At 45.2% G+C, this 12,818-nt stretch overlaps 1 protein-coding gene across 1 annotated transcript; it reads left to right on the forward strand.

Annotated features, from left to right (window-relative positions):
• The first annotated feature begins 11 nt into the window (after window positions 1-11).
• On the forward strand, window positions 12-12,740 carry EIF2B1 (eukaryotic translation initiation factor 2B subunit alpha). The gene is made up of 9 exons (XM_047760118.1): window positions 12-175; window positions 1,596-1,697; window positions 3,454-3,590; window positions 3,701-3,817; window positions 5,774-5,886; window positions 6,664-6,732; window positions 8,224-8,299; window positions 10,773-10,898; window positions 11,555-12,740. The coding sequence occupies exons 1-9, from the start codon at window positions 163-165 to the stop codon at window positions 11,717-11,719; spliced, it is 918 nt and encodes a 305-aa protein (XP_047616074.1). The 5' UTR covers window positions 12-162; the 3' UTR covers window positions 11,720-12,740.
• Window positions 12,741-12,818: the final 78 nt, after the last annotated feature.

Consider the following 12,818-nt stretch of genomic DNA (forward strand, 5'->3'; position numbering starts at 1 on the left):
AAGCCCTTATCCACGGCCCCGCCCTCACGGCGCCGGAAGTGGAGTGCGGCGCTGCACCGCGCGCTGTCAGTTTCTGTGACTTGGAGTCCGCGCGGTCGCACGACACAGCAAGACATCGCGTGTGGTTCTCGGTCCTTTGCGCTCCGCGGTCCGGAGGGCACCATGGATGACAAGGGTAAATCGGAACGCGACGGGCCTGCTGGGCCAAAGCGGAGACGCGCAGGGATCCCTTCACCTCGCACACCCAGACTGAGCTCCGAGAGTAGTCACTTTTCGAGCTCTGGCTCTTTGGCTGGATGTAGTTCTTCTGGTCACAACTAAAACCCTCTCGCTGCTCCTGTATCCAGGGAATAGGTCCTGGGAGCATCCCTGGACACCCCCCCTCCCAGGCTTCCAGTGCCCTCTTCCGAAAAAGTGAGACTTTGGACGAAGTGTGCAGGTCTTCGAAGTCTTGATTTCCTCATATGTGAAATATGAGTAAGACTCCCTGCCCTGTTGGATCTGGTACTAGAATCAAAAGGCGTTTTTGTGTTCATCTAGTGTGGTTATGAAAGTGTTTTATTAAGTGAAGAAAAATAACTAATATATAATACCTTTCATGTGAAAAAATTAGAGAAAGGTGGACCTCTGCATACACATACACGTACATATGTATGTAAGCGAATAGGCTTTACTTGGCATACACTATCTGGAGGGGTGCAGAAGAAATCGGTAAGGTGATTGGTTCTGGGATTCTTTTTGCACTTGGGATCAAGAATAAGGGAGAGGAGTTCCCGTCGTGGCTCAGTGGTTAACGAATCCAACTGGGAACCATGAGGTTGCGGGTTCGATCCCTGGCCTCGCTTAGTGGGTTAAGCATCCTGCGTTGCCGGTGAGCTGTGGTGTAGGTCGCAGAGGAGGCTCCAATCCCTCGTTGCTGTGGCTGTGACATAGGCCGGCAGCTACAGCTCGGATTAGACCCATAGCCTGGGAACCTCCATATGCAGAAGGTGCGGCCCTAGAAAAGACAAAAAAAAAAAAAAGTAGAAAAAGGGAATTCCCTTGTGGTGCAGTGGGTTAAGGAACTGGTGTTGCTACAGCAGCTCTGGTCACTGCTGTGGCCGGGGTTGGATCCCTGGACTAGGAATTTCCACATGCTGCTGGCACATCCAAAAAAAAGAAAGATTGAGGGGGAGAATGACCTTTCACTATCATTTGGTGGAGCTTAAATTTTATGCCATTGTACATGGATAGCTTTTTCAAAATGACTGAGAAAGCTTGCCAATAGTAAAGTGATGTCATCTCTAGTCCTATCAAAATTGATGTGCCCCTGAAGCCAAACACCCTGCAAAGAAAATATATACATTTATATTTTTTTTCTTTTTACAGCCAAAGCTTGCAGCAACACCAGGTCTGTAACCCACTGAGGGAGGCCTGGGATCAAACCCACATTTTCACAGAGACAACGTCAGGTCCTTAACCCCTTGGGCCACAACAGGAACTCCAGAAAATAATTTTTAAATTAGCTTGTTTTTTAAGCTCAACAGTCATTGATAAACTCTGGTCGTCCATCCCAATAAATTACCTTGATAAACCACTGTTTTCTCCCTTCGCAGAGTTAATTGAATACTTTAAGTCTCAAATGAAAGAAGATCCTGATATGGCCTCAGCAGTAGCTGCCATCCGGACTTTGCTGGAGTACTTGAAGAGAGATAAAGGTAAAGAGTGTCATCCTCGATCACTCTGGGTGTGAGGAAAGTCTGCTCATCACCATTAGAAGTGTAAAGCGAGGAGTTCCCGTTGTGGCGCAGTGGTTGACGAATCCGACTAGGAACCATGAGGTTGCGGGTTCGGTCCCTGCCCTTGCTCAGTGGGTTAAGGATCCGGCGTTGCCGTGAGCTGTGGTGTAGGTTGCAGACGCGGCTCGGATCCCGCGTTGCTGTGGCTCTGGCGTAGGCCAGCGGCTACAGCTCTGATTGGACCCCTAGCCTGGGAACCTCCATATGCCGCGGGTGCGGCCCAAGAAATAACAACAACAACAACAAAAAAAAGACAAAAAAAAGGTAAAAAAAAAGAAGTGTAAATCGAGAGATGTATATAAGATGCCTGCATAAGGTGCCATATGCTCAGCTTCTCCCTTCATTTCAGTCCTCATAACATGAAGAGAGCTCTCCAACTATCATCAAATGGGGGGCATTTCACAAATGAAATTTGTTCTGAATCAAGAATGACCATTTTATACCAAGTTACTATGAAGCTTAAATTATAGCAGTAGTTCAACTTTACTAATGTTTATTGAGCTTCTGTCTTGTGACACATTCTGTGCAGTTGCTATAGAGAATGTTCCAGTATAAATTCTGGTTTTCATGTCATCATTGTGATTACTACTAATTCAGGCATCCTAAATGTGAGTATCTGGGTATAAGCAAAATAATAATAATAGTAGAGCCTTCTTTAATGTAAAGGGCTGGCCCAGGAGTGCTGTGGTAGCCTAGCAGATTAAGGATCTGGTATTGTCACCAAAGTGGCTGGGGTCACTGCTGGGGCACAGATGTGATCCCTGGCCCAGGAACTTCCACATGCCGAGAGCAGCAGCCAGAGAAACCCAAAAACAAATAAAAAAAATTAAGGGCTGGCCTAGAGATGCATATCTCTAAGACAACATCCAGTATCTATGACATCTAAACACCTAAGCCTTACCTGCACCACCTCGCAGGCCTCTCCTGATGCTGCTATTTAATTTCCTTCCATACTGTCCCTTACTGAATTATGCTTCCCTCTGGCCTCTTTGTTTCTCATACTACGTTTGTTCCCATCTCTGGGCCTTCAATTTGTTATAGTTTGCATCTGAGACTTTACCCACTGGATCTCTATGTGGCTGGACCCTTTCTTATTCAGGTCTCTGTTTAAATGGCCCACTCCAAGAGGTCATCCCTGTTTACTCTGTCTAAAGTAGCTCCACTTTTTTCATGATTCTGCCTTTTTTTTCCCATCATTTCTGCTCCTTTCAATCGTAATTAACTTGTTCCTTTCACTGTATGCTTATTTACTTTCCACCTCTCCCACTAGAAAGGGAATTCCTAAGTTCCCTCTGGCACAATGGGTTAAGAACCCAGCTGCAACCACTGGGGTCACTGTGGAGGTGTAGGTTCCATCCTTGGCCCAATGCAGTGGGTTAAAGCATCTGGTATTGCCATAGCTGCAGCGTAGGTCATAGCTGCAGCTTGAATTCAATCCCTGGCCCAGGAGCTTCTATATGCTTCTGGTGTAGCCGTTAAAATGGGGGGGAGAGGAGTTCCCTCAGAGCAGGACCCCTGTCTGTCAAGTTCGCTGATGTATCTCTGGCATTGCAAATAATGCCCAGCATACAGCCTGCACCCAATAGGCACTGGTTGGATGAGTAAATGAATTGCAGACTCATCAAGGGGCTGTGATATTAAAATGAACCTCACATTCCTCACGCGATCATTCCAGGGGAGACAATCCAGGGCCTGAGAGCGAATCTCACCAGTGCCATAGAGACCCTGTGTGGCGTGGACTCTTCTGTGGCCGTGTCCTCAGGCGGGGAGCTCTTCCTGCGCTTCATCAGCCTTACCTCCCTGGAATACTCTGTAAGCCCCTGCCCTCCCTCAGCCACCTCTCTACTTCTCTCTTTGGCCACAAATATTCTCAGCTTTGCCTGGATCTCCGTCATCACCTCATTTTGCTCTTTCCTTCCTAGGATTACTCCAAATGTAAAAAGATCATGATTGAGCGGGGAGAGATTTTTCTCAGGAGAATATCACTGTCGAGAAAGAAAATTGCAGATATGTGCCATACTTTCATCAAAGATGGGGCGGTGAGTTGATCTTGATCATGTATAGAGAAGCAGGAGCAAGAACTGTATAGACTCCTAGGGTAAAATCCTGCTTCTGCCACTTACTTGCTGTGCATCCATGGACAGGTTACTTAACCTCCCTGTGCTGCAGTTTTCTCATCTGTTAAATAAGGGTGAAAATAGCACCTATCTCATACGGTTGTTATGAGGGTTAATGAGATGGTAGGTGTAGTGTAAGGACTCCGCAGTATGCTGGCACATAGTAAGCATTGTCTAAATATTATTATAATAGATGGTTGTTTTTTTTTGCCTTTTCTAGGGCCGCTCCTGCAGCATATGGAGGTTCCCCAGGCTAGGGGTCTAATCGGAGATGTAGCCGCCAGCCTACGCCACAGCCACAGCAACACAGGATCCAAGCCGCGTCTGCAACCTACACCACAGCACACGGCAATGCCAGATCCTTAACCCACTGAGCAAAGCCAGGGATTGAACCCGCAACCTCATGGTTCCTAGTCGGATTCATTAACCACTGAGCCACAACAGGAACTCCATAGATGGTTGTCATTTTAAACAGGCAGAGAAAAACCCTGGGACAGGATGGAAGATTTTTTTGATTTAATGATTTAATTTTGATTGAAAGATGTCTTACTAAAGAAGTATTTTTTTTTTATTACTGGAAATATTCTAAATTAATCTGAATTAAATCAACACAGAGCAGTTCTTGTCACTGGTTAATACTGAATGTCTCCCTGCTGGAAGGTCATCCCTGGACTGAGGTTTTCGTCTTTACTGTAGATGCTATTACAGAGCCTCAAAGCTGCCAAGTGTTTATAAGCTAAGTGAGGAAAGACAGGAGTGGCAAGTTAAGTCAGTCTCCCAGCAAAGGGGTCATAAAACGTGCAGCACACCTCTTTTTTGCCAGCTAAGCCTCCACCAACTAGGAAAGTATTTACTTGCATCTGGGCTCTGAGATCATGTCCTCTGTTTTATTACCCCCTTCCCAGTCTTTGAAGAATTTTATTAAATAAATGACATAATAGATGTAAGTGACTCTACAAAAGCCAGCTGCAAACAAAGCCATTTGGGGCCTAGCAGAGGTGCAATTGGACTGCCTCTTGCTAGGGCCTTCTCCTTCCGGCAGACTCTTCTCCTGCAGGTTTGCTTGCCCTAGTGTAGTTTAATGTGTATTAACCACCTGCAGCAATACCATTTCAGCTAAATTTAGAGCAGAGCTGCTCAAATTTGAACATACAGAATGAACTGCCTGGGGATTTTTTTAAATGCTGATTCTGGTTCATTCGTCCTGGGGTGGGGGCCTGAGAATCTACATTTCTAACAAGCTCTCAGGCCAGGCCCAAAAAGGAGCTAGGGAGCTTGCATTACACAAGACAGAGAAATTACCTCTGAGTAAGTATCTGCAAATTGTATGCAGTCCACAGATGAGTTGTGTTTACCCCAGTGTTTATGAATTTTTAAAAATTAGTCAGCATTGAAATATTGGATTTTCAGCTCCTCTAGAAAAATCAGAGGGACCCATGTAAAAAGAGCTGGAACTCAGCCTTTTCTTCCCACTTTGCTGTTGGCCCCACCAGCCCACTGCATCTCTTTATGCTACCTGCCAGGTGCCTGTAAGCCCAAGCATGCAAACCATGTCTTAGAATCAGGGAAACCAACCCAAAGGAACCTAACAGCCTTCGGATACTAAGGCTTATGTATCTGGGAATAACCCCACAGGGAGATGCCACTTCTGCACTTGTCATGCGAAGAGGAGACCTGTTATATACTCCTTTGGCAGAAAGCTTTTTCAATTTGTACATGGGTTTAAAACTCAGTGTGTACCATCAAGGATCTGCTTTCTGATTACAGTTGTTTATGAGAAAGCATGCAGAGCAGCTTTAGGAACATGTATTCATGGCAAAGAATAGGGGTGACCTCTGGAATGGGCCATTCTTCTGACTGAGCTTCCTCTGTCCGCAGAGAATACTAACTCACGCCTACTCCAGAGTGGTCCTGAGAGTCTTGGAAGCAGCCGTGGCAGCCAAGAAGCGTTTCAGTGTATACATTACAGAGTCACAGCCTGACTTGTCAGGGCAAGTATCGTTCCATTTGGTTTTATGCCTAGCAGTCCTTTTAAAGAGCAAACTGAGGATTAGAATCTACTTTAAGAGGGACCAGAACATGCCCGAAATTTGCCTATCAGTTAGCATTGCCTTTGACAGTGCCCGATTCTGGCCCTGGAAGAAAAACCACTGGTGAATTTGAAGTAGGTCACAGTACAGGATCTAGGGGTCTTGTTTAGTACTTGAATTAGAGAAAACAGCAAGAGATTATGTCAGTTAAGGGGAGTTCCCGTTGTGGTTCAGCAGTGATGAACCCAATTAGTATCCATGAGGACTCAGTTTCCATCCGTGGCCCTCTCAGTGGGTTAAAGATCTGGCATTGCCATGAGCTATGGTGTAGGCCAGCAGCTGCAGCTCTGATTTGACCCCCAAGCCTGGGGACTTACATATGCTGTGTGTGCAGCCCTAGTAAGAAAAAAAAAAAAGATTGTGTACGTTGAAAGATTTTTATCAGGGAATAGGTAATTCACATCTCTGATCTATCCAAAACATAATAAAAGAAAAACTTTTTTTTCCTGAATTTGCATATCTTACCCCAAGTCGCTAAGAGTAGTTTTCTTGAAAACTGTGAAAAATGCAAATTCTTGCTTCCTTAGTCCAAAGTCTTCAGATCTGTCCCTTAATCCATGAATATTAACTGAGTTTCAAGCTAATGTGACTTATTGTTGTCCAGATTAACTGACTCACCATATACCCCTATGAGACTTTCTTGGACTTTTTCTAATGTTCTCAAATTTTCATTTGCAGTAAGAAAATGGCCAAAGCCCTCTGCCATCTCAATGTCCCCGTCACTGTGGTCCTGGATGCTGCTGTTGGGTAAGCGCCCGGCTCCCCCCAGCCCTCCACAATTATTCTCCCTCACCCGCTCCCAGGGTTGGTTTGGAGCAGGCTTTCCAGATGGAAAGTTTGAGTCTCATTCATAAAACTGGACCAGGCAGCATCCTGCTTCTTAATTGATATCTGTTAAACCAGCACGCTTATTACAAGGTCTTGACAGTGTACACAAAGACAGGGCTGGAGGATGCCAGGGAGAGTGGGAGTGGTTTGCGTAATATCAGGGTGCATTTTAAGGGCAAGGTGCAGAGGTCGGGCCTTTCATCTGAAGGCATGGGCTGTCCTCTGCGGCCCTCAGGTATTCTTTGTCTCATCTGTGCTACTTCACTCCTGAAGCAGGGATGATGTGCTCTATGGATTAGCAGTGGTCCTCACAGGAGAAAACAGGATTTATAATCCTTTGAAAAGAAAACACATAAGGAGATGACTAAGGAAATTAGGAACGGTTTAAGAGTAAGCATTCTAAAGAATTCTACTAATTGCTCATTTTAAAAAATAAAAAGTACATTGGCCTTCACCCTGCCTATAAGATTCTTGGACTATGTAACACCTTTTTCCAACTTTAGATCACATCTGGTTTTTATATTTTTGGTTTTTTTTTGGGGGGGGGGGCGTTTTCTAGGGCCGCACCCGCGGCATATGGAGGTTCCCAGGCTAGGGGTTGAATTGGAGCTGCAGCTGCTGGCCTACACCACAGCCACAGCAACTCAGGATCCGAGCCGCGTCTGCAACCTACACCACAGCTCATGGCAACGCCAGATCCTCAACCCACTGAGCAAGGCCAGGGATCAAACCCGCAACCTCATGGTTCCCAGTCAGATTCATTAACCACTGAGCCACGACGGGAACTCCCTATGTTTTTGTTTTGTTTGTATTGAGCTAGGACAGAAAACAGAGTGTGCCATAGGTGTAGTAAGGATAAATCACGAAATCCTTGCTTCATGTATGTGTGCGTGTACTGGGTGGCAGCGTGAGTTTTACACCTTATTGTGTCATGATCAGAATGGGTCTTGGGAGTTCCCATTGTGGTGCAATGGAAACGAATCCAACTAGCGTGCATGAGGATGTGGGTTCAATCCCGGGCCTCGATCAGTAGGTTAAGGATCCAGCATTGCTGTGAGCTGTGGTGTAGTTCGCAAACGTGGCTTGGATCCCATGTGGCTGTGGCTGTGGCTGTGGCTGTGGTGTAGGCTGACAGCTGCAGCTCCAATTCAAGCCCTAGCCTAGGAACTTACATATGCTGCAGGTGCAGCCTTAAAAAAATGAAACAAACAAAAAATGGGTCTCAGTGCCCCTGTAGGAGAACTGGTAACTGGCCAGGTGTTATCTCCTGTGTTCACTGCCCTGTGGAAGCTAGTTAGTTATGAGAGGAGCTTACTCTGGTGAAATGGAGTATTAGTCTTTGCAGGTGATTAGACTACTAAGAGGAGGAAAGAAAAGAAAGCATTAAAAAATTATTTTTAATTTCCTTAGCTACATCATGGAGAAAGTGGATCTTGTCATAGTCGGCGCTGAAGGAGTTGTTGAAAACGGAGGAATTATTAACAAGGTAGGAGCACCAGTAGCCCACACAGGTCCTTGCTCAGGGCGTGGTTCCATGGCTGACCTCGGATACGCAACCCGCATCGTGTATTACGCTTTGTTCCTCTAACTCCAGGGCTCCAGGCTCCACCATTGTAGCCAGCACTTTCCTAGTTCCTATGAGCCATTGTGGTGGTTGGTCAAATTCCGGTGAGATTTCTTTCTGCTTTGGCGATTGATCTGTGCTGTGTAAATTAGGAGAATGTAGTTTATATTTTCTCCAAACATGCTTTAGCTGGAATTGGCATTTTTGGGTTATTCATTTTGGTTTTTTGGGCACTCCTGTGGCATGTGGAAGTTCGCAGTCCAGGGATCAAACCCACAGCATAGCAGTGACCCAAGCCACTTCAGTAATCATGCCGGATCCTTAACCCACTGTGCCACACAAGAGGAGAATTTTCTTTGTTGGTTTTTTTTTTTGTCTTTTGTCCTTTTAGGGCCACACCCATGGTATATGGAGGTTCCCAGGCTAGGGGTCGAATCGGAGCTGTAGCTGCCAGCCTACACCAGAGCCATAGCAATGCCAGATCTGAGCCGTGTCTGCAACCTACACCACAGCTCACAGCAATGTCAGATCCTTAAGCCACTGAGAGAGGCCAGGGATTGAACCCGAAACCTCATGGTTCCTTGTCGGATTTGTTTCTGCTGAGCCACAATGGGAACTCCCAAGAATTGTCTTTTTATTTTTTATTTTATTTTATTTTTTTTGTCTTTTGTTGTTGTTATTGTTGTTGTTGTTGCTATTTCTTGGGCCGCTCCCGCGGCATATGGAGGTTCCCAGGCTAGGGGTCTAATCGGAGCTGTAGCCACCGGCCTACGCCAGAGCCACAGCAACGCAGGATCCGAGCCGCGTCTGCAACCTACACCACAGCTCACGGCAACGCCGGATCGTTAACCCACTGAGCAAGGGCAGGGACCGAACCCGCAACCTCATGGTTCCTAGTCGGATTCGTTAACCACTGCGCCACAAAGGGAACTCCCAGAATTTTCTTTTTAAATGAGCATATTTGACACAATATAATGGGTTAAAATTTCTCTATTGCTTAACATGGAAAACTTTCATGATTGTGTGTGTGTGTGTGGTAAAATACATATAAAATTTGCCATCTTCATCTTTTTTTCTTTCTTTTTTCTTTTTTTTTTGGTCTTTTTAGGGCTGCACCTTTGGCATATGGAAGTTCCCAGGCTAGGGTTCGAATCGGAGCTACAGCTGCCAGCCTACACCACAGCTCACAGCAACACTGGATCCTTAACCCACTGAGCGAGGCCAGGGATCAAATCCATATCCTCATAGATACTAGTCAGGTTCGTTACCACTGAGCTATGATGGGAACTCCCATTTTCATTTTTAAGTGTATAGTTCAGTGACATTAATTACACTCACATTATTGTTTGACTATCACCATTGTCTGCCTTCAAAACTTTTCCATCACCCTCAGCAAACTCTGTCAACATTAAGCAAAATTTTCTTTACTCCCTCATTCACTAATCTTAACTTTCTGTCTCCGGATTCTTTACGTAAATGGAATCATACAGTACCTGTCCTTTTGAATTTGGATAATTTTATTTAGCATGTTTTCAAAGCTCATCTACATTGAAGCATGTGTCAGTACTTCACTACTTTTTTATGGCTGAATAAGGACCATTGTGTGCATACACCACCTTTGTTTATCCATTCATCTGTTGATGGATATTTGAGCTGTTTCTGCCTTTTGACTCTTGTGACTAATGCTGCTATGAATATGGTGTATAGTTATCTGAGTTCCTATTTTCAGTTCTTTCAGGTCTGTACCTAAGAGTGAATTTGCTGGGTCATATGGTATTTTTTAGCTTTGAGGAACTGCCAAACTGTTTGCCACAGCAGCTGTACCATTTTACATTCCCACCAGCAATGTATAAGGATGGATTCCAATTTCTGTCTTTGCCAACACTTGTTTTTGTTGTTTATTTTTTTTTAATTTTATGGCTGCACTCATAGCATATGGAAGTTCCCAGGCCAGAGATTGAATCTGAGCCACAGCTGCAATCTATGCTACAGCTGCAGCAACACCAGATCCCTGTGCTAGGCCAGGGATCCAACCCATACCTCCGCAGCAACCTGAGCCATAAAGTCAGTTTCTTAAGCCACTGTGCCACTGTGCCATGGCAGGAACTCCAACACCTTTTTTCTAATTCTTGCCATCCTAGTACCTGTGAAGGAGTATCTCATTGGGGTTTTGACTTGTGTTTCTCTGATGACTTAAGAATCTTGAGCATCTTTTCATGTGTTTAGTGGCCATTTGTATATCTTTGGAAAAAAGTCTACTATTTTCTTTTTTAAAAGGTTCTCTTTAATTCCAAATCTGAAGTACATATGGTATGTTAACTCATATACTTCTGTTGCTTCCACCTGTGATGTGCTTTAACTCCTCATCCTTCTCCATTTCTCTTTGACTTCCCAGATTGGAACCAACCAGATGGCCGTATGCGCCAAAGCACAGAACAAGCCTTTTTATGTTGTTGCAGAGAGTTTCAAGTTTGTACGGCTCTTCCCACTAAATCAGCAAGACGTCCCAGATAAGTTTAAGGCAAGAGTTTTACGTATTTGAAGGGGTATTTGAAACTGAAACCTTTCAAAAAACACAGTGCTAGGAATGTTCCAATAAGTTATTCACTTCCCATTGCTATTTTCTCTAATACTCGGGATACAAAAATCAATTGGTGGTTGCTGATCAGTCTAATTTGGCCCCAGAATTTGTCTTTCTCTCATTCACTTAAGCACTGCATATGGGCCAAAGAGGCGGGTGATAGTCAAAGTTTTGGGGTCAAATGTCTGGGGTCACCTGCCATCTCCACTACTTACTAACCTACCACTGACCTTGGCAAGTCCTTTCATTTTAAGTTCTGTAAACTTCAGTTGTCTGTACAATGGGGTTTTAATATTATCAGGGTTATGACAACTCTGAGACAAGCCACAGGAAGACCTTAGCATAGTGCCTGGCACTAAGCTCTCTGTATATCCTCTCTGTGGCTGTCTGGAAGAGTTAATCGAGCACACCAAGGGGACACAAGAGTTAAGTTTCTCTTCAGTTCTCTGGCTCACCCAGGCCACATTCAGCCCTCCTCACCAGTGTGCCCCACAGCTGGCTTCCCCCACTTTCCAGAGTACTTTCAGGCCACAGCCTCACCACTTCAGAGCCCTGAACGTGTGGGGCAGACTAACGTGTGCTTCCTGTTTCTTCAGTACAAGGCAGATACTCTGAAGTCTGTGCAGGCTGGACAGGACCTCAAAGAGGAGCACCCATGGGTTGACTACACCGCCCCTTCGTTGATCACACTGCTGTTCACGGACCTGGGGGTGTTGACGCCCTCGGCAGTCAGCGACGAACTCATCAAGCTCTATCTCTAACCTCTGGCCCTTTCCTGATGCTTCTGGAGATCCATCTGGAATGCAGGGAATAGGAAGGGAGGGGCCGGGGCACGTCTTCCTCTTTCATCAGTCAAGTAGCCAATAATCTAACTTGTATGTCTGGAAACTGGAAATGAATGAAAGCTGATGAAGTTGGGAGCAGCCTCTTGACCTCTCAGTGAGCCCAGGCCAAAACTGAATTTTTTATGAAGTTTTATGGACTAAGGACTTAAAAGTATAAGCCTTAGAGAATTTTTTATTCATTTAAGTCCCATCTAAGGTATGTTCTTGGAATTCAGCTGTGGTGCAACAGGATCGGCGGCATCTCTATAGCAGTGGGACACAGGTTGGATCTTGGATCCCCAGCCTGGCACAGTGGGTTAAAGGATCCAGCTTTGTGGCAGCTGCCTCATAGGTCCACAACTGCAGCCTATGGCCAGGGAACTCCATATGCCCTGAAGCGGCCAAAAAAAGAAAAAAACAATGTTCATGTTTCCCCTAAAATGGAGCCTAAAGTGTGCTTACATTTTTCTGGACACTTTTTCATTTCTGGTTTTCAGAAATACAAGTTAGATTACTAACTAATGAAAGATGTGCCCATCCCCACTCCCTTCATCTTCCAGATACTCCAGACTCATCTGCCAAAAGCATCAGTGAAAGACCTGCAGCCCTGAGAGAGCAGGAGTCCTAACAGCAGCTGTCAGCTGCCTGGGACACAGGCTGCACTTCGTGTGATATGAGAAAGGCAGGTAACGCTGCATCTGCATGAGGCTCCTAGTGGTAGATACAAGCCGGGGCTGTCTTCTCTGCAAAAAGAACAAGTCAAATGGAGTAGAAACTACTGTGAGAACCCACAGCAGGCAAAGCAGGCAAAGTACCATGCATGGCTCAACCACTGACATATCTGCAAACTTAAACTCTTATATGAATTTAAACACAACTGGGTTCTGAACAGCTTTTTTAAAACTGTTCTTGGGAACAAATTCACGTCTTTTCAAATAAATTGTATGAAAGATTTTGATAATGGTGTTGCATCAGTACTGCAAGCTAACCCCAGGCCCAAGTGTCTTGTCCATCTTGGTAAAGGCTACGCAGCTAC

This window comes from Phacochoerus africanus, chromosome 15 (genome assembly GCF_016906955.1).
Source record: "Phacochoerus africanus isolate WHEZ1 chromosome 15, ROS_Pafr_v1, whole genome shotgun sequence".
Classification (NCBI taxonomy): Eukaryota; Metazoa; Chordata; class Mammalia; order Artiodactyla; family Suidae; genus Phacochoerus; species Phacochoerus africanus.

What these genes read in the sequence shown, in the direction of transcription:
- EIF2B1 (XM_047760118.1), top strand. An exon ending in ACGGAGGAATTATTAACAAG is followed by an intron (nt 8,300 to 10,772) that starts GTAGGAGCACCA and finishes TTGACTTCCCAG; the next exon opens with ATTGGAACCAACCAGATGGC. An exon ending in ACGTCCCAGATAAGTTTAAG is followed by an intron (nt 10,899 to 11,554) that starts GCAAGAGTTTTA and finishes CTGTTTCTTCAG; the next exon opens with TACAAGGCAGATACTCTGAA.